The sequence below is a fragment of the Molossus molossus genome, unplaced genomic scaffold (assembly GCF_014108415.1).
Source record: "Molossus molossus isolate mMolMol1 unplaced genomic scaffold, mMolMol1.p scaffold_m16_p_5, whole genome shotgun sequence".
Taxonomy (NCBI): Eukaryota; Metazoa; Chordata; class Mammalia; order Chiroptera; family Molossidae; genus Molossus; species Molossus molossus.
In genome coordinates, this window is record NW_023425388.1 from 49,776,779 (window position 1) to 49,803,600 (window position 26,822).

General features: G+C 39.8%; 1 protein-coding gene across 9 annotated transcripts in view; it reads left to right on the plus strand.

The window, feature by feature from the left end:
• VPS8 (VPS8 subunit of CORVET complex) overlaps positions 1-26,822 on the plus strand; it is a 268,778-nt gene that overhangs the window by 237,458 nt on the left and 4,498 nt on the right. For all 9 annotated transcript variants that reach the window (XM_036243939.1, XM_036243937.1, XM_036243938.1 and 6 more), the window contains one exon: positions 25,841-25,921. In XM_036243939.1, coding sequence (XP_036099832.1) covers positions 25,841-25,921 — 81 coding nt within the window. The remainder of the gene's footprint in view (positions 1-25,840; positions 25,922-26,822) is intronic.

Genomic DNA, 26,822 nt, shown 5'->3' on the forward strand with positions numbered 1-26,822 from the left:
GAGAAACACATCAGTTTGTCGTTCCACTTATTTATGTATTCATTGGTTGATTCTTGTATGTGTCCTGACCAGGGATTGAACCCACAACCTTGGCATATCAATACAATGCTCTAACCAACTGAGCCTGAGCCACCTGTCCATGGTCCCCATGTTCCACCTCTTAATCATTCCCTCCTTCCTGCAAAACTTTTGGCAACTGCTGACCTTTTTACTGTCACCATAATTTTGCCTTTTCCAAAATGTCATGTAGTTAGACAGTATAAAGCCTTTGCAGATTGACTTCTCTCAGTAATATTCACTTAAGATTCCTTCATGTCTTCTTATGGCTTGATAGCATTTCTTTTTAGCATTGAATAATATTCCATTGTCTTGATGTACCACAGTTTATTGTTTATCCATTCTTCTACTAAAGGATTTAGGTTGCTTCCAAGTTTTAGCAATAGTCAGTAAAGCTGCTGTAAACATCTGTGTGCAGGTGTTTGTGTGGACATAAGTTTTCAGCCCATTTGGGTAAATACCAGGAGTGCTACTGCTGGATTACATGGTAAGAGTAGATTTAGTTTTGTAAGATGCTAACAAACTATCTTCCAAAGTGGCTGTGCCAGTTTGCTTTCCCACCAGCAATTAAAGTTACTGTTGTTCTGTATTCTTACCAGCATTTGGTATTGCCTGTGCTTTAGATTTTAGCCATTCTAATAGGAGTATAGTAGTGCTGTTTCAATTTGCATTTCCCTAATGACATATGATATTGAGTGTTTTTCATGTGCTTATTTGCCAGCTATAGATCTTCTTTGATGAGGTCTTTAAATGTTTAAGAGTTTTTTAGTGGTGCTCTAGAGTTTACCATATGTATCTTAACTTTTTTGATTCAGCTTCTTATTTGAACTAGCTTAATTCCAATTAGGTATAGAAATGTTACTCCTATATAGCTCTAGTACCTTTACCCTGTTTTGGTATTGTTATACTTAATCTGTTTATGATAATTATTACTTTATGATCTTTAGTCATTTCCTTTGCCTAATAAAGCGTGCTCCTATCCATTTCCTTTGTGCAAATATAGTATACATATATTACATTTCTATGTATTACATTGCATTATATACACATTATTTTATACAGTTGCCTTTTTTTTTTTTTTTTTAATCCTCACCCGAGGACACTTTTCCATTTTTTGTTCAGGTAGAGTGGGAGGGAGAGAGAGGAACAGAGAGAGAGAGAGAGAAACATCGATGTGAAAGGAACACATCGAGTGGCTGTCACCCGCACAACCGACCAGGGCCGGGGACAAACTGCAACCGAGGCACGTGCCCTTAGCGGGAACCGAACCCGGGCCTCTCAGGACCGCAGGCCGACGCTCTAACCGCTGAACCAAACCGGCCAGGGCTATACAGTTGCCTTTTGAAATAAGTTATAAGAAGATGAGAAGGGAGGAAATATATGCATTTATACTATATATTATAATTACATAATTACCTTTATCAGTTTTTTTTTTTTTAATTTGGATTTGAACTATCTTCTAGAGTCACTTGCTTTCCATTAATGATGCTACAAAGTCACTACTGATGGACTTCCATTAGTAATTCTAGTAAGGTGGATCTGCTGGTTACAACTTTCTCAGATTTTTGTTTACTTAGGAAAGTTTTTATTTCATCTTCATTTTAAAAGATACTTTTGCTGGATATAAGATTATTGGTCGACAGCTTTTTTCTTGGAACACTTTAAATATATTATCCCACTGCCTCTATTGTTTCTGCTGAGAAATCAACTGTTGATCTTATTGGGGTTCCCCTAAGTAACTAGTTGTTCTTCTCTTGTTGCTTTCAAGATTTTCTCCTTGTCTTTGACTTGCAGCATTTTTACTATGCTATGTTTGTGAGTCTCTTTGCATTTATCTTGCTTGGAGTTTGTTGAGCTTTCTGGAAGTATAGTTTATTGTTTTTTCAATAAATTTAGGACTTTTCAGTCATAATTTCTTTAAATATTTTTTCTTCTCTTTTCTTTCTGTTCTCTCATTTTGTTACACCCCTTATGCGTTTGTTGTTGTACTAATGATGTCCTACCTACATTTCTCTAAGCCTGTTCATTTTTCTCTTTTCTTCCTGTTCTTCAGCTTGCATACTCTGTTGATTTAGCTTCAAGTTCATTAATTCTTTGTTTTGCCAGTTCAATTCTACTGTTGAGCCCCTTTAGTGTTTTTATTTTCATTTCAGTTGCTATACTTTTCAAGTCCAGAAATTCCATTTGATCCCTTTTTTATCATTTGTTTCTCTTTATTGATACTCTCTTTGGTGCAAATTGCCATCATACCTTTCTTTACTTTTAAAATCATGGTTTCCTTTGGTTCTGCAAACATATTTACAATGGCTATTTTGAGTGTTTTTTCTGTTAAATCTGACATCTAGTTACTCTCAGTAATTTTGTGTTGCCTATTCCCACCCCTCTTTCCCCTCTACCCCACCCCCACCCCCCTGGTATATGATTGTACTTTCCTATTTCTTTGCATACCTTATAATTTTTGGTTAGAAACTGGATATTTTAGGTATTACATTGTAGCACTTCTGTGCATTGATTCCCCCACTTTTGGAGTTACTGGTATTTGTTGCACTGTACTCTAGACTGCTTCAGTCAAAACTGTATTTTTGTTTTTCTTTTCTTTCTATTTTTTCATCTTTACCCAAGGATATTTTTTCATTAATTTTCAGATAGAGAAGGAAGGAGGGAGGGAGGGAGAAATATCAATGTGACAGACACATTGATTGGTTGCCTCCCTCATGACCCCACCAGGGCTGGGGATCAAACTGCAACCAAGGTACGTGCCCTTGACTGGAATCAAACCAGTGACTCTCTGGTCGGTGGGCCAATGCTCTAACCACTGAACCAAACCGACCAGGGCTTATTTTTTTTTTGTAATGACTAGCTGTGTTATTTTAGTGAAGTATATTCCACTACCCCCACAACTCCCCCTTCCTCTCACCAGTGTTAAACTCTGACACTGTCAGGAGGGGCAGCCTTGGGTATGCCCATAGTCACACTGGGATGGCAATAGTATTAGTAGGGTGCTTCCTTCCACCCCCAGCTGTTAAACTCCTACTAATTGCTCTGTTGTTTTCAAGAGTGCCCTGCTGCATAAATTGCTCTGAAAAAAATGATCCAGTGAAACTGTGGCTCCTCTGAAGGAATTGTTTCTGAGGTGTGTTATCAATATTTGTTTTGATCTTCTCACCAGGGCTCCTCCCAGCTGTCATTTTCCTCACGTCACTTCTGCAGAGAAACTAATGCCTTTATACATCAGAATCAAAGCGGGGGGAGGGGGGAATGTAAGGGGGTTACATGAAATTCATTGGTGATAGATTAGGAAGGTGAGGGGGAAAGCCAAGGGTGAGGGATAGATATCTGGGATTGAATAAAAAGATAGACACATACTTCTTTTACATAGATGGGTACAAGGTAGTAAACAGTCAACAACACCATAACAATAACAATAAAGGGATTTGTGGTCTCTACTCCAGTGCCATGGTTGTGCCCTGAGGGGTTTGGGTTAAAAAAAAAAGAAAATTACCCTGATATTTCAAAGGTATTTTATCCTAGATGCAAAAAGACAATAGACAGCCTCAGTTAAGGTAAAGATTGACCTTCCTCAGGGAAGATGCTGACCTAAGACATGACTACCTGCCCTGACCTGCTTTTAGCTAGAAAGTTTTCATTTCAGACTATCCTTTGTGGTAACCTTAGGTCTCTGAGTTTGTAAGGCCCACCATACAGGCTTTCCCTGAGCTTGTCAGGGTTAGTATGTGTCCCTCTTCATCCACATATTGACACATGCTATTCATCCCATCCTGAGTAAATAGTATTGATTTCTAGAGCCAAGTACAAGGTATTTCTTAATATTGTTTTTGTTTATAACCATTGAGAATCACATTTTTTTCATCCTGAGCATTGGCCTCTTTATTTAAGTCACTGATATAATATTTTATAAAACAAAGCCTTGCAGCTCATCACCAGAGACATAGGTAGCATTATTTATTATGTCAATTGAGAGGTAATGAGTATGCTCTTTCTGCTTCATAATATGCCGCCTTTTTATGAACAAAATCAGATCACATGAGCCTCTTACTATGGGGCGGTAAGACCATGTCAGAGCCAGTGGTTGTTCTTTATTCCATCTCTGCCCTTTCCGTATATGGAAGCGAAGTTCCTCATCAAAACAATTAATGTCATATCTACCATCTCCTTGGAATTTTGGACCCTACTGCAGTTTATAGTATTCATCAAGTTACAAATGGACCTTTCCCTCCAACAGTGTTTCCTGGTGAAGCTTTTAGGCACTTACCATAGCACATGGCAGGGATCTTTCTTCTCTTCAGTATGTGACAGATTAACTAATAACCTATTATTTTGCATTAAAATGACTCAGTAGGCCATTCTTAATTGCACAGTGCTGAATTCACCTATTTTAAAGGTCACATAATCCAAACAGCAGAGCTTTACAGGGTTCGAGCTGCTCTGATGTGTGTGGTATGCTTGGGTGGCTTGTACACTGTTCCTGCAGAGTGTAGCCTTCTTTCTGGACCACTGTCCCAAACCAGGTCATGCACCATCCCTGAAAGCTCACACTCCTTTCACAGAGTAGCAGGACATGGGCTTGAGAATGTTCAAGAAACACTGAGAAATCTTTGGTTAAAGCAAAGCAAAAAGAAATGAAGAGAAGATAAAGATGAAAGAAATAGGGGCTGTCTGTTCTGTCTGACAGAAGTCATTGCCTTGGGACTTGTGTGTTGTTTTCTACGCACATCCTAGGGGCACTCTATTTGTGATTGGCATTGGTTCTTCTATGACATGAATGAGTTTTAGCTCCTTGTTTTAGTTATTAGTGAAATAACTAATGGTAGATATTATTCCAGATATAGCATATCCTTAAAGGAGAGACCCTAATGCACATGATTATGTCACTTAATGTTTTAAAGTCAGTTAAGGCTACCTTTTTATAATACAAAATGGGGCTGTGCCTGCCTGTCTGTGGCAACTTTACAGAAGGCTATATGAGAAAATGAAATTATACAGAAATTTCTTTGCAGTCTTCAGAAGGACTTCTCTCTGCATTTCACGTTTAACTTGGAGACGTTTTCTTCATTAATGCCAGTCATCTCCTTCTCTACACTTCCTATTTACTTCATTCGTATTGTCGTTCCCCAGTCAGTATGTACCTCACTGTTTCAGAAGTCTCATCACTGACCGCCTCTGTCTTCTGGCACTCCAGTGCATCCTCCACCTCCTCTATGCTCAGGGAACTTCAGTGGCTCCCTGTTGCTGACAAAGCTAAGTCTGACATGGTCTAGATTGACAGTCCAGACTTTTGATGCATATTTTCTTCCTTTCCTTCTTCTGTAACCCAAGGAAATTCCTTATTGTTTCCTAAACATAACCAATTCCATGTCCATATATTTTGTTCTTCCCTTCCTTTCTATAATCTCATATGTCCTTCCTTCCTTTCCTTCATAAGTGATGCCTTTTTTTAGCCTCCATTCATTCAAAAACTATTTACTGGCATCAGGCATGGGTCTAAGACAAGGAGTCCTGCAGGGAACAAAACTGTCTCTGCCTTCACAGAGCTCACTCTCTGATGGCAGAGGGTAGATGTTAAACAAAGATATGGTGTGTCAGGTTTTGTTAAGGCTATGGAGAAAAAGTGTGATGAGGGAGATAAAAAGGGAGTTTGCTGTTTTATACGGAGTGGTCATGGTAAGATTTTTTACCTAAAACTAGTGAAAGTGCAGCCCTTGAAAGCTTGAGGGAAAAGAGCAGTCCAGGCAGGAGAAGAGCAAATGCAGATGTCTTGAAACAATGCCTGGTGTGTCCCAGGAACAGTAAGGAGACCACTGTGCAGGCTCGCAGCTTGGTAGGTGTGGTGGTAAACGCTTTTAGAGGTTTTCTTCCTCCCAGATTTCTAGTTCACCAAGAAAATAAAAGTAAATGAAATCAATTGAGAATATGGAGGAGGTGAGAAATGTCGGAGGTTTGAAGAAAGAGGTGAAATAAACATTAGCATAGTGGCAGAGTGAGTAGACTGGGGAAATAAGGGGAGCACTCACAGTTCATAATTATGAATTTAGGTGTATTTCAACTGGTCACCTCTTCCTCTGAATTCTTGTAGCAGTTATTGCCCATACTTCATTTGGCACTTAGCATATATTACCTTCTATTATTGATTTTGGAATCTGGCCCAACTTTCAACTTTTTATTTGTTGTTCTTTTTAAATATGTTATATCCCACCTGACTTTTCAGCTGCTTTGAGGCAACTTGTTATATACACACAACGAAAAAGGACAAAAATAAATAATGAAAGTATCAGAAGAAAAAAATATATATACCTGAGCAGAATACAATCATAGCTTAAAAGCATTTGGGAAAGAGGAATCTTGAATGAGAATGTTTTTGAATCTCCACTGTCTAAAACAGGGCAGTTTAATTAACTTAGATAATATTTAAATCATTACTGTAATAATGAGAGTGAAATCCCATGTTTGCAGTGCCTCATTTTTATCCCACACATTCACCTTGATTCCTAGAAAGAAAGAAAAACTTTATTCATTCAGTATATTGATTCCTTACAACGTACACTATCATGTCAGAAATATTTGGTAAGAGCTACAGTGAGTGCCATGAACTCACTGAGAAGAGCATGCAGAGGCCTGTGTGCTTTGAGCCAGTGCCTGGCGTAGTTTTCTCATAGGCGCAGTAGTTCTGGACAGGCATTGCAGGCCCAGGGACCTCTCAAGCTAGAGTCCAGGTTCTTGCCTCTAAGGGATCCATAAGGATTTTCCCCCTTGAGAAGCTTTTATTTGTTGTCATATTTGTAAAATGCCCGTGATGGTTGTAGTACATATTTGTATTGTTTCTAATAAGTCATCAAGGATCATTCTTAATGTTTTCCTGTGTCACGGATGCTGTGGTACCTCTTCTTCCACCTTTCAGGAGAATGAGAGACACTCATTCCCTCAGTTGCTGGGAGTTTTAGCAACTGGTAGCTTTCAGCTCATCCTTCCCCAGGAATGGTCTTCATATAAGGAGATTTATCTTACCAACAGTGACAGCCTCTTCCTGAGAGCAACGTTCATCTATTGACTAGTCATTAAAGGGTTATAAAGGCCAGAACACCTTGTCTTAATAACAGACAGTTCTTCAAGGCAATTTTAGTCTCAGAGTTCTCTTGGGATCATCTGAGTCCATTGTTGTGATTGCATCACCATTTAACTTCTCCCTTTGCCTAATTCCGCTTCCTTTACTACCCCATAGGTTTCTCCAAGCACCCACCAATAACTTCTCGCACACAGATCTCCATCTCAGAGTTGTTTTTTTCCCAGGAAAACCAACCAGTATATAATGTCTTATTTATTATATTTTTTATTATATTGTAATATAATGTCTTTTTGCCATCTGACTGCTTTCAAGTTTTGCCTCTTTATCTTTGATTTTTAGCAATAATATGCCCTGGAATGGCTTTCCTTGTGTTTATTTTTCTTGGGGTTCATTAAGCTTCTTGGATCTTTATGATTTTCATCAAATTGGGAAAACGTTTGTCTATTATTTCTTGAAATATATTTTGTTCCAATCTGTTTCCTTCTGGAAACATGTATCCAGAATTACATGCATGCCTCTAATTACATGTATCCTGGTCAGTTTAATATTGTTTCACAGGTTACTGAAGCCTTTTTCATTATTTTTACTTATTTTCTCTCTGTGCTTCAAACTGAATAGTTCCTGTTGTCCTGTCTTCAAATCCATTGATCTTTTATTTTGTAGTATTAAATAAGCTATCAATATCATCTAGTGAATTTTTCATATCTGATATACTTGTCAGTTTTACAGTTTTTATTCAATTATTTTTGTCTTCCTTATACTTAGGGTTAATTGGCTTTTCTTCTTCTAGCTTCTTTTTTTTTTTTAATCCTCGCCCGAGGACATTTTTGCATTTATCTTCAGATAGAGCAGGAGGGAGAGAAGGAGGAAGAGAGAGAGAGAAACAATGATGTGAGAGAGACACATCAACTGGTTGCCACCCACACAACCCCAACCAGGGCCGGGGAGAAAATGCAACTGAGGTATGTGCCTTTAGTGGGAACTGAACCCCGGTCAACTGCTGATCCAAACCGGCCAGGGCAACTTTTTCTAGCTTCTTAAGGTGGAAACTTAGATAATTAATGTTAAGACTTTCTTCTTACCCAGTATAAAATTTTAAAGATATAAATTTCTGTCTAAGCACTACTTTAACTGCATCCCACAAATGTTGATAATGATGTATTTTCATTATCATTCACCTTGAAATAGTTTCTGATTTACTTTGTGATTTCTTCTTTCAATTATTGGTTATTTAGAAGTATATTATTTCAATTGCCAAATATTTGAGGCGTCTCTATATAACTTACTGCTACGGAATTCTAATTTAATTCTTTTGTGGTCAGAAAGCATTCCCTGTAAGATGTACATTTTTAGAAAGACACTTAGACTTTTTATGGGCAAGGATACAGTCTATCTAAATAAACATTATTTGTGCACTTGAAAAAAATATAATCTGAAATTGTTGGGCATATTTCCTATAATTTATAAATTTATTTAAATAAATAAATTGATTGTTTATTTATTCATTTATTTTGGGTCTCACTATCTTAATAACTACTGAGAGTGTTAAAAATCTCCAACTACCCCTGGCCAGTGTTGCTAAGTGGTTAGAGCATTAGCCTGCCCACCAAAGGGTTGTAGATTTGATTCCTGGTCAAGGGCATGTGCCTGAGTTACATGTTTGATCCCCAGCCCTGGTCACCAACCAATCGATGTCTCTCTCTCACATCAATGTTTCTCTTTCTCTCTCCCCCTCCCTCCTTCTCTTCCACTAAAAAAATCAATGGAAAAATATCCACTGGTGAGGATTAACCAAAAACAAATATTCAATTATTATTATTGATTTGTTTGTCTCCTTAAGTTCTGTAATTCCTTGTATTCTGAAGCTCTAACATTAGGTGCATATAAATTTATTATTGTTATACAATATTCCTGGTGTGTTCATCCTTTTACTATTACGAAATGTTCCTCTTAATCTGTAGTAATACTCCTTGTCTCAAAATCTATTATATAAGCTATTCAAGCTTTCTTATGATTAGTGTTTTCATTATATATCTTTTTCCATCTTTTAGCTGTCCATTTATTTTTGTCTTTGTGTTTATTTTATTTTTTTAATTTTTCTTTATTGATTTTAGAAAGAGGAAGGGAGAGAGAGAGAGAGATAGAAACATTAGTGAGAGAGAACATCAATTGGCTGCCTCCTGCATGTCCCCCACTGAGGATTGGACCCATACCTGGGCATGTGCCCTGATTGGGAATCAAACCGGTGACCTCTTGGTGCATGGGTCAGTGCTCAACCACTGAGCCACACCAGCCAGGCTTTGTCTTTGTATTTAAAGTGCATCATTTGAAAACAATGTGTAATTGAGTCATGCTCTTTTAATTCAGTGTGACAGTCTTTGCCTTTCAACTGAAGAGTTTAATCTATTTAATGTAATGATTAGATTTGTCTTTTACTTTTTAAATTTATCTGTATTTTGCTCCTTTATTTCTTCTTCTTTAAGGTTATTTGAATACCTTTTAATGTTTATTTTGATTTCTCTATTGCTTTTTTATTTTTTCTATTGCTTCTTTAGTATCCCTTTGTTTTATTATTATTATTTTTTTTAGTGGTAGCTCTAGTGATTACAGAATATATTTTTACCTTATTGCAATCTGCTTTGAGTTAATGTTTTACTACTTAACATAAAACATAGGATCTATGTAATGCTATAGATTCATTTACTAACCTTCCATTATTTAGTTCTTTTTATAATTTCCATTTCTTTCCTGGGGTTCCCTCATGTATTCAATTGTTAGGTTCATCTTTTAATTCCTTAAACATATTTATAAAATAGATGTTTTAAATGTCTTGTCTGCTATCCAGTGTCTGTCATCTCTGAGTTTGTTTCTATCAATTGCTTTCCTGATTATGAGTCATATTTTCCTACTTCATATATCTAGAAACTTTTGGTATGTTGGGCATTGTGGGTGCTATGTTGTTGAACACTGGATTTGGTTGTATTCCTTTGGAGACTTTTTGAGTTTTGATTCTGGCAGGCTAGTAATTTACTGTTAAATCAGCTCCATATTTTGTAGGTTTTTAAGCTTTGTTTGGGCAGGTCTAGAATATCCCTCTCCTAATACATTGGTTTTTGGTGGTCTCATTGGATACCCATCGTGTTTATCAAGGTCTTTTCACTCTAGCTGGTTAGTATTTCCATGTCTTCCAGCACGATGCAACCTCCACAATCTCCATCTATCTCATAGCTCCCCAGTAACTGTTCTTGCTAGGCCTCTGAAGTCTTGCCTGCATTTGTGCAGAAACTTAAAGGGACCCCTATACAGATTTCTAAAGCTCATTCTCCACCCAGCTTTCTCCTCTTCAAATTCTACCCAAAGTCCTATCTCTACATCTTCAGCTCAGCAAGACTGCCATGTTCTGACTCAGGCTCTCCCTTATTGTGCCACCAGGTAGAGTTCTAGGGAAATTATGGGACTTACTTCGTGTGTTTCCCTTCTGTAAAGGATGCCCTGCCTTTTGTCCACTGTTTGAAAACTGCTGTATATATTTTGGCATGTTTTATGTTTACTTACGATGGGAGAACTAGTCTAGACCAGTACCATTACTTTATAATGGTAAGGTTTGGAAATCTCCTATTTGCTTTTAGGTACAATAAATGATAGCTTAGAATATTAATTTCACTCAGTTTCCTCTTCTCACTTCACTTTTCACCCTCTATCTCCCAACAACAAAGTCCTACAAAGGGAAATGTTCAAAGGCTTTTGTCACTTTCAGATAGCAAATTGGTGTCTAAATTAATAACTAGAGTACAGCCACAAGGCATCAGTACCCTTTTTCCTTTGGTTTGTAATTACATTGTTAACTTATATCAGGTTTTGCTAATTTCAGGGTTAAACTTGCTTTTCCAGTTGATTCTATGTCCCTCTTGTTATCAGGTAATCATTTTTAGGTCTATCTGGTTAAGATGGGCAGGAATACTGGAACTGAAAATGTTGGCGCAATCATGGCTCCGATAAAAAAATCATTAAGGACCCTACCCTCAGAGGAGCTCTTTGTCATAATTGCTACCCCACAGCAGCATCCATCAAGATAATTGTTTGACTTTCTTCTTAAGTAGGCAACAATCAATTAGATAATCAAAGGGTAGCAAGCAAGCCTTAATTACATAGATGAGATAAATGCTATTCCTATCTTGATTGTTTTAATAAAGCCAATGGTAAGACAAAGGGGGATTTCTGACTAGCAATAGAAAAATGCCGCCCCACTAAGAAGCTTTTTTTGGCCCAGGCTGGTTTGGCTCAACGGTTAGAGCGTCGGCCTGAGGTCCAGAGAGACCCGGGTTCCCCCTAAGGGCACGTGCCTCGGTTGCAGTTTGTCCCCGGCCCTGGCTGGGTTGTGCAGGTGGCAACCACTCGATGTGTCCCTTTCATGTCGATATTTCTCTCTCTCTCCCTCCCTCCCACTCTATCTGAACAAAATATGGAAAAATGTCCTCGGGTAAGGATTAAAAAAAAAAAAAGAAGCTCTTTTTGTAACTCTACTCTAAATAAAAATAAATTACTTTTTTTTTTTTAGATCTTCCTTTCCTGACAAAAAACAAAAGCAAAAATGGAGTGACCACAATATACCAGATAGCACGATTCCAAGTTTGCACAGGACAGTGCTCTCGTGAAAGAAAAGTCTGGGGGTCACAGCTTAGCTGTCATCCATCTCATTTCCCAGTACCAGCAATTTTCATTTCTATTTATAATGGGCCTCGTCTCTGTCCTAATGTCTCTGGATAATGCTGACTCCGGATCATGCCTCCATTACATTAGAGCTGGCAATAATCCAGCAATGATGTTTTCATCTGTTTGAGAGTTTGAACTTCCCATGGCCATGAGACAGTTTAAGATGACCTACCCTTTGTAATAATAACCCTTTTCTAGATGATAGGCAGGTTTTAATTCATTTGACCAAGAAACTATATTATTTAAGTTCAAACTACATTCTGCAGTTGTCTAATCAATTTTTTTTAAAACACTTTTTTTTTTTTTTTATCCTCACCCGAGGACATTTTTTTTCCATTTTTTATTCAGATAAAGTGGGAGGGAGAGAGAGGATGAGCGAGAGAGAGAGAAACATCGACGTGAAAGGGACACATCGAGTGGCTGCCACCCGCACGACCAACCATGGCTGGGGACAAACTGCAACCGAGGTATATGCCCTTAGCGGGAACCGAACCCGGGTCTCTCTGGACCGCAGGCCGATGCTCTTACTGCTGAGCCAAACCGGCCAGGGCTAAAACACTTTTTTTTTTTTTTTTTAATCCTCACCCGAGGATATTTTTCCATTTTTTGTACAGATAGAGTGGGAGGGAGAGAGAGGAAAGGAGAGAGAGAGAAAAACATCGACGTGAAGGGACACATCGAGTGGCTGCCACCCGCACGACCAACCAGGGCCGGGGACAAACTGCAACCGAAGTACGTGCCCATAGCGGGAACCGAACCCGGGTCTCTCCGGACCGCAGGCTGACGCTCTAACCGCTGAGCCAAACTGGCCAGGGCCTAAAACACATTTTTTAGGCATAATGAGATCATCAGTTTTTGCCACCACAGATCTCCCCAGGTTGTTGCCTTTCTAAGCAGGACGGGCATGGATAGGTAGAATGTCAAGATATTAGGGACTTTAAACCAATTTGAAGACTTCTTTTTGCATATGTGAGGGAGCAAAATGGGTGAACAAATCAAGCAAGAAATAAATACTGTGTTTCTTTGTGTAATCACACAGCTTATGTGGCACTAACGTTGTGGATGCCCCAGCAAGGATCCGGGCAGAGTACTCAGGCAGGTGCACCGTCAGTCTCCTGGCTCACTGGGCATCTCAGACGTCTGTGGGAAGCCATGTCTTCTATTCACACCGCACCTTGTCTGTCACAAATGTGATAGCGTGGGCTTTAGGGTTAGACCTGTTATCAGGAGCCACCCTGTCTCTTAGAAATTGTGCTTTAGCATGTCTGAATCTCAGTTTCCTCACATGTAAATTAGAGACTTTAAAGTCTTCCTCTTTGGACCAATGTACACCTTAAACATAAATGTAGCTAGAATGAGGCCAGACTAAATGGAGGACAGGAAACATGTGTTTTCTCTATTTGCCCCTCCACCCTCCCTCACCTTCTGAGGTAGGCTCTGCAGAGATTTTTTCTCTTTTAGACGAGCTCTCTGACATCGACTGTATCAACACAGCGTACCTAGTGTCACTAATTAGCATCCGGGCCAAGGTCAGACTTTTTTGTGATGACAGACGTCATTCATAAGCACCCAGCGTGCGCACAAAGCTGCTTCCTGAGTGTGTGTGAGGCCTCTCACTGCAGAGCCTGGCTTGTTTCTTAACGTCGTGGGCTCTGCTGGGTTCTTCAGCCCAGCTTTCTAAAGCCCTTTTTTAAGCAGAGTACTAATAGCTGTAGCTCATTTTCATCAGCTGCGCTCTCTCCTGGGCCTTTTATTGAGACTTCACAAGACTGATGAGACGAGTTTCTTGAACTAGAAAGCAGAATCAAGAGGATCCCCAGGAGGTCAGTGCCATCAGTGTTTCAAGAGCATGGCTTAGGCATTTTGACCCCCAGCTGTGCCTAGACTCCTCCTGACACACCTTTTGTGTCCCTTGAAAGTGACTTTCTGTCAGGCTTCTTCCAGACTGATACCAAGAGCACGGAAGTGAAAGAAACCTCTGGAACTAGACAGCCAGATTCAGATCCCCCACCAACCAGAGTGACCTTGGGCACATCACTGAACCCAGGACCTTAGTTTCTTCCACTGTAAAATTGGGTAACAGAAGGACTGACCTCCTAGCGTTCTTGTGATGATTAAATGAGATGATGCATGTACAGTAGCCAGCACACAGTAAGGGCTCGCTCAGTAACTATTAGCGCTGAGGTGCTGGTTACTCCTCCTCCTCACCTCTTAGGAGACAAACCAGCATTTCCTTCCTACTGCTATGAAAAGTCACTGTGTTACTTCTTTTTCATTGTGGTATTAATGGTCTGGTTTTTTATGGATATTTTCCAGTCACCCTTTCACGATCCCCATCTTCAAGCACTCTCTTCCGTCACTGCTGGTCACTCTAAGCTGTGATCGCTACTCTAAGTGAAATCTCCAGAGAGATTCTGCCAGGTGCTTCCCTCCCCCCAGTGAGCTCAGCAAAGAACTTGCTTATTTTATTATTTCGTTACCTAATTCATTAGCTGTAAGCTATTGAGAGTGTTGAGGCTGCAGGACGAGGGTGTGTGAGATGCCAGGTTCTGTCTAAGAGCAAACTGTGTGGGTGGGAACTTTAGGAAAGGTGTTTTTTGTTTGCATGGGGGAAGGAAGTGTGGCTCCACTCCACTCTCTGAAGCCACAGTTTTATTTTAGGCAAAAGTGTTAAATATTACAGACCTCTGGTTTGGGTTAAGGTGGCAAAAGTCTGACTGAGGCCTATGAACAGCTGTAGAGAAAGATTTGGAAGTGAGGCCAGCAGAGGGCAGGGAGAAAAGTCGGGAAATGATTCTAGTCCACTCATACCATTTATTCCACCTCTACTCCCTTCCATGCAAATGCCAGTAAAAGGCTCCTAGAAAGCAGAAAAGACCAAAAATCATGTTGCAGAATTATGTCAGGTTCCCTGTGTCTCTCAAAAACCAGGTTTGACTTTCTCATGTGCTAGTATAGGAAGATATTAGGGAAGGAAATGTTGGGTTTTTGATGTCTGGACCTTATTTATTGTAGAGAATAAAAAATAAACAAGCAGAGCTCAGTCGTCTGGGACTGTCCCTGTCTTCATGTAGGATTTAGACGGTTCATATCCAGAATTCCTAGTACTTTCATTATCCCTGTCCCTGGGAACCCAGCCTTCAGGGTGGCAATGGATCATGGTTGTTTTCCTATTTCGAAGCTCAATGTGCTGGTTAAGAGGCCTGTGGATCCTGAAAGCCCTAGTTTGTTTTCTTCCTTCCAGCGGATGTAATTACAGCTCTCACTTCCACCATGTCTGTGAGTCCCTGAGCTCTGAAATGTGCTGGCGTGCTGTGTTAGCCCAGCGCCCCTCTCCCTGGGGCTCTCCTAGATGATCAGGACCTAATTTTCCACTGGATTTACTTTACTGCTGAGCGTTACAAGGTCACTTCCAGGGCCGTCACTGTTTCTTCCTCATAATGTGCAGCTACAGTTTAATTCTCAGATTTTATCACTGCACTTCATTATGTGGGAAGAAATACATTTGTGCTGGCAGATAGTATTGAATGTGTTTTTCTTTTTTTTCCAATTGGAAATCACTCCAAATCAATTCTGTGCTGGTGGGTTAGATGGCCTGGGGATGTTGGGAAGGATGCTTTCTGTTTGTAGATTTGCCAATCTGAGATCGTGCTCAAATTTGGTTGTTCCCACTTTTGTTTTGTTCATGACACTGATTTGGCAAATCAGTTTTTCCATGCAGCATCTGGGTCTGAATCTATTATTTCTCTTCAGGGTTGTCATGGGTCTTCGTGACAGTCCCTATAGTTTCTTGCCCTAGTCTGCTTAATTATGCAATAAAAGCCACGATCATTTTACTTGAATCTTCCGTGCTGTAAATGCCTAACATCTCATGGTGCCACATCTTTCCAGGATGGTAGAGTGTGCTCAGAGGGGGCACTGCCCCTGATAACGCGGAACAGATTGAGAGGAGCCATGTGAACGCGCCAGTAGGTTGTACAGAGCTGTGACCAGACAAGGGTGGTGTTTCCTGATTCTCAGCCATTGTTCTTTCCTCAGCACTTCTCTCAGGAGGATAGATAGCACAGTCACCTTTACTGAACATCAAATAGGTGCGGCCCAGGCGTTATCTCCAGTCCTCACAACAATTCTGCAAAGTAGGCTTTACAGATAAAGAAACTAAGACTGCTGAGCATCTTGGCCAGAGCGCTCAGCCAGTTGTTGCAGATCCATCTGTGGAGCCTGGCTGTCAGAGCCGTGCCCAGTGCCCTCTTCCTGCACTGCGGAGGGTTTGTGGACAGTCCAGGGAATAAGGGAAAAGCTGCTTGCTCGTCCTTCCCATCCCTTCCTCTGTTCGATCAGCAGATAATTATTTCACGGGTGCTCTGTGTCACGCGTAGTGCTGGGTGCCGGTGAGTCAGACAGACAGCGGGCCTGTCCTGGGGCTCTTCTTTCATGAGGCTTTCCCTCCCCTCTCCCCATTCTCTCTCTTCCGCAACACCCACCCGTTCCTTTCACTGCCAGGTTTGCCAGCACTGTGCCCCGATGTCTCCTTGTTCTCCAGTTCAGGGCCCACATTAGGACTGCGTGCACGTGACCAGGGTCCCATGTACACTGGCTCTGTGTGCAGTGCCAGCGTGGCCCTCCTGTGCCCTCCAGTTCGTAGCACTCATGGAGAACTTACAGCATCCTGGGCTTCACCTTCTGCTCTTTATGCATCACTTTCTTAACCTTCGTGACACTTCTCATGGCACAGTCATTATCATCCCCACATTACACAAAAACAAAACCCTTGCTGAGAGAGAACAGGTAACTTGCCCAAGAGTGCTCGTGGTTGGCGACACCCAGGTTGGGGCTTAGGCAGATGCATCTGGAACACAGGTCTACCCACAAGCCACTGCGGTGTCACAGGCACCTGGGAAGCAGGCCTGGCCTTGCCAGCAGCCTTGGTCCCACGGTGTGGAGGGCTCTGCACTAGGAAGTGCCAGGGCAACAGAAGAGGCTTCTAATAAGTCCCACTGTTTTGGTAAATTTTCCTACCATCTTAAAAGAGTTGGTACTTATATTTTCTGATATTTTTAAAATAATCTTTCCCACAACAGTGAATTAAATAAAATAGATATTTTCGCTAAGATAGAGGACAACATGCCATAAATTACAAAGCATTTGTACATAGTCCAAGTTCTTGAAAATGGGAAGGCAAATGCGGACGATTTCACACTGGACCAGGAGAGCAAGTGGCTGCCCACTCTTATACCTAAACAGGATGTGGGGTTATTCGGCAGATGTCTGGTAAACATTTGCTGGGTGTAGAATACTGGGAATAGAGGATGAACATGTACAGTTCTGATATTCAAGGTGTTCACAGTCTAGCAGGGGACAGAGAAGTAGATCATTACACCATGATGCAGCCATTCGGTCACGCCCGGGTCATGTGGAAACCGATCTACAGACAGGACAGGGCACTCAGGGAAAGCAATCCAGGGAGGGGGCCAGAGCTGAGACTTCCACATCTCATCATGAGCAAGAGTGTAATCTGGACCCCAAACGGCATTCTGATGGTTTAGGAGATAACATGAGAGATGTTTCAAACGAGGCCCATCTTGTCAAAATATGCAACATACGGTTATTATACCTCAATAACCCCTCAAGCCTTGCTTATCAACACTGAAGAAGGTGAATCTTTAGAATTTAATTGAATTTACTGGTGACACTGGTTAAGAAAATTACATGGGTTTCAGGTGCACAATTCTGTAACACATCATCTGTACACTGTATTGTGTGTTCATCCTGGTATAGTAGGGACTCCGGAAATATTTGTTGAACCACAGAACTGGATGCCAGGTCATGATGCCTGGAGGCAATAGGACAGGAGCCTGCATGGGCAGGGCATAAACCAGCTAAAGGGGCCTTGGGTGGACCAGCTGCCTTCCCACACACCCTGGCCCCTCCCCTCATTCCTGCCCTGTCCCACTTTTCAAGCCCACAGAGCCATGGAGAATACAGAAATGCTCACCTAGTCATTTATTAGTCATTCCCTGTGTGCTTCCTTTTTAAAAATACTCTTATTCCAGGAAGGATTTTAAGACAGGTGAGCATCTACCTGGTCCTAGGCACGTGTATAAATAGCTCTTCCGTTTCACCCTGGATGACTTGTCTTCAGCCACTTTACCACAGAGACAGTGTAGCCACGAATAGGCCTTTCCATCCTGCGGTGACTTCATTTCCAGAAGGACCAGGGCAGCCCCAGCAGCCACTCCTCAGTTCAGTCTCTGGTTGCCCAGGATGATGGTTTGTGTTATGAGAAAGGAGTGTCACCTCCAGTTATTTCACATACACGGAACCAGCACATTTTTCAATTTCTGAAGAATGTCATTGTTGGAAACTCTTTCTCTTGGTATCTCCAAGGAGTTTAAAGACCTAGAGGAGGAATAAGATCATGTTAAGCCACCCTGCACACCTATCTGTGTGTGTGTGTGTGTGTGTGTACTTGCACACTTACCAGCTTGTTACTCCAGGTTTTCTCCCAGCACTAGGGTTTATAAATTAGAGGCCCCAGTTATGCTTAACTGGTTGCAAAATTTTTATTCATATTGGGCAAGTCTTCTAGCCTGCTCTTCCTCAATGTACAGAGTCCTGAGATTTATTTAGTGAAGGAGGTGTAGGGTTTACAGTTCAGTAAGATTCAGAAAAACCATGCAGCAGGAACATTGTTACCTTATTCAGTTTTCTCACACCTGTAAGATGCACATGAACTCAGTGAGTGTTGAAAGCAACATACCTAATCAGGGTACCTTAGAAAAAAGAAATGCTAATTGGTTGGTTGATTTGGTACAGTTGAATCAGGAGTAGGTAAAATACCCATTACCTTAAACTAAGGAAGGACAAAAAGGTTCTAGCCACCCAGTACAGATTAGCACCTGCTGCTGGAACTGCAGCCTGAGGATCAGCATCTCGGCATCACCTGGGAGTGTGTGAGACACAGAATCTCAGACCTTCTAACCGAAATCTTCATTTTAACAGTTTCGCATATTAAAGTTTGAGAGGCAGTGGATCAGAAAACATGGGTTGGACCGTCCTTGAGACTTCTGCACTTTCTGCCGCAGTGAGCAAACTCCCAGGGGTAGAGCCTTTCACCTGTGCCTAGAATAGACTTGTCTGCCACGAGGATTTCCTGAGGGGGATGAAAACATGATTCTGGTTTTAACAGTAGCCATTTTCTTTCTACTTATGAACTAACATGACCTTCATTTCCCCCAATGATTGGAGTTGGCTTCCAAAATATATCCAATAGAATGAAGTAAATAAATGAGTAAATCTAGATTTAAAAAAAAAAAAAACTGTATGTCTGTGGAAAGTAGTATGAAACTGGGTTATAATAGTACACATACATGTTTGCTGCCAAGTCCTGAGCCCTTGCTAGTTGTATGTAGCCAACCATTTACCCTGCGTTCCTAGTGATAAAAGCAAAAAACAAAACACAATTAGTAACAAGTCTACAACAGCAATTTTCACTTGCTCATGTCATGGTACACAAACTATTAAATTCTTCAGCACAACAAAAAAAATGGTTTAATTTTATTCATTCATACCAGAGGGCTATTCTTGTGTTGCCTGTTGTCATTTTTTTGTTTGACAATCTAAGGGAAAAGAGATCAGTGCCCCTGACTAAAAAGTCAGGTATTGCATGTTAAAATTTTTTTTCTTTATTTTATTTTATTCCATCACCATTTATCCCCCATACCCCCTTCCACCCCACCCCCCACAATCACCACACTATTTTCCATGTCAGTTAGTTCATTTTTTTCTTTTTTGCTCAATCCCTTCACTCCTAGTCCCCCTCCCCCCAACAGTTGTCAGCCTGCTCTCTGTCTCTGTCTCTATTTTGTTTATTAGTTCAGTTTGTTCATTAGATTCTACCTATGAGTGAAATCATATGGTACTTTTCTTTCTCTGACTGGCTTATTTCCCTTAGCATTATGTTCTCCAGGTCCATCCATGCTGTAGCAAAGGATAAAAGTTCCTTCTTTTTTATGACCAAGTAGTATTCCATCGTGTACCATAGCTGTTTTATCCACTCATCCACTAATGGACATTTGAGCTGCTTCCATATCTTGGCTATTGTAAATAACGCTGCAACAAACATGGGAGTGCACATATTCTTTCAAATTAGTGTTTCAGATTTCTTCAAATAAATTCCAAAAAGTATAATTAGTAGGTCATAAGGCAGTTCCATTTTTTATTTTTTGAGGAAACTGCATACTGTTTTCCACAGGGGCTGCACCAGTCTGCATGCCCACCAGCAGTGTACTGGGGTTCCCTTTTCTCTACATCCTCACCAACACTTGTTGTTTGTTGATTTATTGATGGTAGCCATTCTGGCAGGTGTGCGGTGATATCTCATTGTGGTTTTAATTTGCATTTCCCTAATGATTAGCATCTTTTCATGTTTATTGGCCATCTGTATGTCCTCTTTGAAGAACTATCTAATTAGGTCTTCTGCCCATTTTTTAATTGGATTGTTTGGGGTTTTTGTGTTTAATTTTTTTTTTTTTAAATCCTCACCCAAGGACACTTTTTTCATTTATCTTCAGATAGAGTGGGAGGGGGAGAGAGAGAGAAACAGAGACAGAGACAGACAGACAGACATTGGTGCAACAGAGACACATCAATTGGCTGCCTCCCGCAAGACCCCAACTGAGGCCAGGGACCAAACCGCAACCCAGGTAAGTGTCCTTGACCATAATCGAACCTGCGACCCTTCTGTCCCAGGGCCAACGCTCTAACCACTGAGTCAAACTGGCCAGGGCAGATTGTTTTTTAGGTGTTAAGTTGTGTGAGTTTGGATAGATTTTGGATATTAACCACTTATCAGATATTATCACTGGTGAACATCTCCCATTCAATAGGTTATCTTTTTGTTTTGTTGATGGTTTCCTTGACTGTGGAAAAACTTTTTAGTTTGATGTAGTCCCATCTGTTTATTTTTCCTTTTGTTTCCCTTGTCTGGGAAGACATTAAAAACTGCCAAAAGCAAAGTAAAAGAGTTTATTGCCTATGTGTTTTCTTCTAGGAGTTTTATGGTTTGAGGCCTTACATTTAAACATTTAATCCATTTAGAGTTTATTTTTGTGTGTGGTGTAAGAAAGTGATCTAGTTTCATGTTTTTGCATGTATCTGTGCAGTTTACCCAACGTCATTTATTGAAGAAACTGTCTTTAGCCCACTGTATATTTTTGCCTCCTTTGTTATGGATTTGTTGGGCTAAAATATCGTATTCTGGTCCATTGATATGTGTGTCTGTTTTTATACCAGTACTATGCTATTTTGATTATTATGGCCTTGTAGTATAGTTTGATATCAGATATCATGATACCTCCAACTTTAGTTCCTTCTGAAGATTGCTATGGCTATTCGGAGTCTTTTCTGGTTTCATGTACATTTTAGGATTATTCGTTCTAGTTCTGAGAAGACTGTCATTGGTATTTTGATAGGAATTGCATTGAATCTGTAGATTGCTTTGGTAGTATGGTCATTTTAAAATAGTAATCCTTCCAATTCATAGGCACAGCATATCCTTCCATTTATTTGTCTCTTCCCTTTCTTTCCTTGGTGTCTTACAGCTTTCTGGGTATAGGTCTTCTACCTCCTTGGTTAAATTTCTTCCTAGGTATTTAATTCTTTCTGATGCAACTGTAAATGGAATTGTTTTCTTAATTTCTCTTTCTGATAGTTTGTCATTAGTGTATAAAAATGTAATTGGTTTTTAAATATTAATTTTGTATCCTGCTACTTTCCTGAATTCATTTATTAGTTCTAATAGTTTTTTTTGGTAGAATCTTTAGGGTTCTCTATACATAACATTATGTCATGTGCAAATAATGAGTTTTACTTCTGTCTTTCCAATTTGGATGTGTTTTTTTTCTTTTTCTGTCTGACTGCTGTTACTAGAACTTCCAATACTATATTGAATAAAAGTGGTGAAAATGGACACCCTTATTTTATTTCTGACCTTAAAGAAAAACTTTCAGTTTTTCACCACTGAGTATGATGTTAGCTGTGGGTTTGTCACGTCTGGCCTGTATGTTGAGGTCTGTTTCCTCTATCCCCGCTGCTCAGTTTTTATTATAAATGGATATTGGATTTTTGTCAAAATTTTTTTACATTTATTGATATGATGATATGATTTGTAGCCTTCATTTTGTTTATGTGGTGTATCACATTAATTATTTTGCAGATATTGAACCAACCTTGTATCCCAGGAATAAATACCACTTGATCAGGTTGAATGATCTTTTTAATGTATTGCTGAATTCAGTTTGCTAATATTATGTTGAGGATGTTTGCATCTAATATTCATCAGGTGTATTGGCCTATAATTTTCTTTCTTTGGTATCTTTATCTGGTTTTGGTAATAGGGTAGCTGGCTTCATAAAATGAGTTGGGAGCCTTCCCTCCTCTTCCGTTTTGTGGAATAGTTTGATAAGGATAGGTGTTGATTCTTCTTTGAAAGTTTGGTAAATTCATTTCTGAAGGCATTGGTCCAGGACTTTTGTTTGTTGTGAGTTTTTTTTATTACTAATTCAATTTTGTTAGCAGTTATTGGTCTGTTCAGATTTTGTTTCTTCCTGGTTTAGTCTTTTTTTTTTTTTTTTTATCCTCATCCGAGGACATTTTTCCATTTTTTGTTCAGGTAGAGTGGGAGGGAGAGAGAGGAACAGAGAGAGAGAGAGAGAAACATCGATGTGAAAGGAACACATCGAGTGGCTGCCACCTGCACAACCGACCAGGGCCGGGGACAAACTGCAACCGAAGTACGTGCCCTTAGCGGGAACCGAACCCGGGTCTCTCAGGACCGCAGGCCGACGCTCTAACCGCTGAACCAAACCGGCCAGGGCCTGGTTTAGTCTTGGAAAGTTGTTTGTTTCTAGGAATTTATCCATGTCTTCCAGGTTGTCCAATTTATTGGCATATAATTGTTCATAGTATTTTCTTGTAATCCTTTGTAGTTCTGTGATTGTTGGTTGTCATTTCTCCTCTCTCATTTATTTTATTGGGTCCTTTTTTTTTTTCTTCTGATGATTCTAGCTAAAGGTTTATCAATTTTGTTTATCTGTTCAGTGAACCAGCTCTTAGTTTCATTGATTTTTCTATTGTTTTTATAGATTCTGTTTTATCTCCACTCAGATTTTTATTATTTCTTTCCTTCTACTCACTTTGGGCTTGTTTGTTCTATTTCTAGTTCCTTTAGGTGTAAGGTTAGATAGTTTTTTAGAAATTTTTCTTGTTCTTAGAGGTAGGCCTGTATTGCTATCAATCTCCCTCTTAGAACTGTGTTGGCCATGTTCCATAGATTTGGGGTCATTGTGTTTTCATTTTCTTTTGTCTCAAGGTATCTTTTTATTTCTTCCTTGATTTCATTGATAACCCATTCATTGTTTAGTAGCATGCTATTTAACCTCCACGTGTTGTGTTTTTCAGTTCTCTTCTTGTAATTGACTTTTAGTTCATACCATTATGTTCAGAAAAGTTGCTTGATACAGTTTCAGTCTTTGTAAATTTATTGACACTTGTTTTGTGGCCTAACATTTGATGTATCCTAGAAAATATTCCATGTGCACTTGAAAAGAATGTGTGTTTTGCTGCTCTGGGGTGAAATGTTCTAAAACTATCAATTAAGTCTATCTGGTCTATTGTGTCATTTAAGGCCACCGTTTCCTTTTTGATTTTTGTTCTGGATGCTATCCATTGATGTTAATGGGGTGTTAAAGTCCCCTACTATTATATTATTGTTGATCTCTCCCTTTATGCCCATTAATACACATCTAGGTGCTCCTACATGGGGTGCATAGATGTTTAAAGAGTTCAATCCTCTTGTTGGATTAATCCCTTTATCATTATGAAATGCCTTTCTTTGTCTCTGTTACAACCTTAGTTTTATAGTTTATATGGTCTTATATATAAGAGTTGCTACCCCAGATTTTTTTTTTTTTTTTCATTTCCATGTGCATGAAATATCTTTTTTCAGCCTGTTGCTTTCAATCTGTTTCTTTCCTTCTGAAGCCGGTTGCTTACAGGCAGCATATGTATGGATCTTGTCTTTTTATCCATTCAGCCACCCTATGTCTTTTGTTAAAAACATTTAGTCCATTTACATTTAAAGTAATTACTGATAGGTATGTAGTGATTGCCACTGTATTAACTGTTTTCTGATTGTTTTTGTAGTTCTTTTCTGTTCCTTATTTTCTTGCTCTCTTCTTTTGTATGTTGATGACTTGTTTTTTGTTTATCTCTTGTTGATTTTTGGTTTGTGGTTACCATGTACTTCATAAGTACCACACTATGTTTATACAGTCTGTTTTAAGTTGATGGTCACTTAATTGAACTCATTTTAAAATCACTACAGTTTTATTCACCCCCTCCACATTTATGTTTTTGTCATTCTTTCATACTTCTGTGTGTATCCTTTAGTTTATTGTTGTAATTGCACATTATCTTCCTACATTTGCCTTTTAACCTTTGTAGTAGCTTTTGTGTGGTTGAGTCACTGCTTTTACTAAATGTTTGCCTTTGTCAGTGAGAATTTTTTCTTTTTTATATTTTATCATTCGTATTTTTTGTCATTTCTTCTTAGGTCCCTTTAACATTTCTTGTAAATATTAGTTTAGTGCTGATTAATTCCTTCAGCTTTTTCTTATCTGGGACACAACTTCTTATATAAATCTTTTTTTTTTTTTTTTTTTAAGTTCAAATCCTTCTTGGGTAAAGATATGGACACGACAGTACTTCTTTGTGGAGTGGTGCTCATGGACAGCACGCTGCTGTCCTTTCACACCGAAACCCTTCTCAGACAAGTGAGGTCTTTATTCAGTCATACCTTTTATTCATGCCAAACACGTTCATAGTACATACGGCATAAAGAAAGCCATCTTTTTTCTACTCTTGTGCATAAACATAAAAACACTTCTGAAATCAACATTTAACTAAGAGTATCTCTAAATGTAGGAATAAAAGCAAGTGTATACTTAGCCCTTATGGGGTGCCAGGTAACTTAAAGCCACTTCAAATATGTATCTCATTAATTTAAATTACAGTAACCTCATAAAGGAAGCATTGTCTTCCTTCACTTATAGGTGAGGGAGTTGAGGCTTAGAGAAGTGACTTGTCTAAGGTCATACAACAGGTTAGTGTCAGAACTGGTATTCCAATTTACTTCTGACTCCAAAGCCTATGGCTGCTCCCACAAGATCCCATTTCTTTTCAGTGGGTGTGAGTTGGGTCAGATCCATCAAGAGTAGAAGCACAATATTGGCATGTTCCACCACAATACTGCTATAGAAATAAGTTAGAATTCACCTCTTCCAAAAGTAGTAGACCAATCTTGCAACCCCATATGTGGCTACCAGCTTTATAATGAGACAGGGAAATGACATCCACCACTGTCACCACAAAGAAGGCCCATCTTTGCTGACTGTACTAAGTGATGGCAAGGCTGGATGGAGCTACATTTTTCTGCCCAGTAAAGGCAAAGAGGAATCAAGAAGCCCTAAAGCAGGAGGGGTGGATGTCTGGCCCATGGGCTTTATAAGGCCCATGAAATCAACACCAGCTAACCTCACACGCCTCACCAAATTAGCCTGACCAAATATAGCAGGCCAATTTTTAGGTTGATAATTTTGTATGGCCTGCAAATCGTGTTATAAATAACCAAATGGACCTTGGCAGAAAAAGGTTCCCCACCCATGTCCTAAATGAAGCTGGTCAGTACAGGAAATTAGAGACCACCCTGGGGAAAGGGTCCATAGAGAGGTCAGCTGAGGGCTGCACCAAGGGACTTTAGAAGGACCTGCCCATTTCTAATTAATGCTCACTAAATTATCTCTCACTAATTGCTGGTAGCATGGATTTTCTACAGAGAAGTGAAGAAAGTAGCACGTCCTATTTCACCATTGGCCAAGTTCAGAGACTGCCCATGAATGTTACTAATCTTACTGTTTTTTTATTTCTCAGGCAACCTCAGAACCTGTTCTGGATCCACAGCAAATCCAAGCATTTGATCGGCTTTGTCATCTGTACCGAGGAAGTTCCAGGGTAATGTTTGTGTGGTTGCTTACATTTTTATTTACTTATTTATAATTACTATTTTGGAAATGCAGAGTTCTCAGTCCTTACTCCAGCCTCCTCCTTAGTCTGAAAAGTGCCCTATTATGGCCACATGGAGCCCAGGCCCCAGGGAGCAATCAGAATTTGGCAAAGGATGCAAAGGAAGTGGAAAGATATCTGTCCCTTCTGTGAAGAGATGGAAGGGCATCTATATTTCCTAACCCTTCATCCGAGAGGCCTTTCTTTATATTGATGACTGCCAAATTTGCCCAAAGCCTCAGACCCTGATGGACATCCACATTGGTTGAATTTTCTAAGTTATCATGGCTTAGCCATGTTAAATGCAGGCAGCCCAGGGTACCTTCTTCCATAAACCTCTCCAGATTTCTTCTGTCTTTTGGTTTATACAGATGAATATATGTGTACCTCATGTAACCATAAACCAAAAATATACAAAAAAAGTGAAGAGAAAGGAATCAAATCAAAACACTGAAGAAAGCCAACAAGTCAAAAAGAATCAAGAGAAGAACGAACAGCGAACAACAACAAAAAGACAACAAAATGGCAGTAAGCATATACCTGTCAATAATTACTCTAAATGTAAATGGAGTAAATGCTTCAAAAGACACAGAAGTGGCTGAATGGATTTTGAAAATGACCCATTTAGATGCTATAAACGAAAGACTCAGTTTAGATTGAAAGACACACGGACTAAAAGAGAAGGGTGGAAAAAGATACTCCATGCAAATAAAAACAAAAAGAAAGTGGGGTAGCAATACTTAACATCAGACAAAATACACTTCAAAACAAAGAACGTAAAAAAGAGACAAAGGCCCTGGCCGGTTTGGCTCAGCGGTTAGAGCATCGGCCTGCGGTACAGAGAGACCCG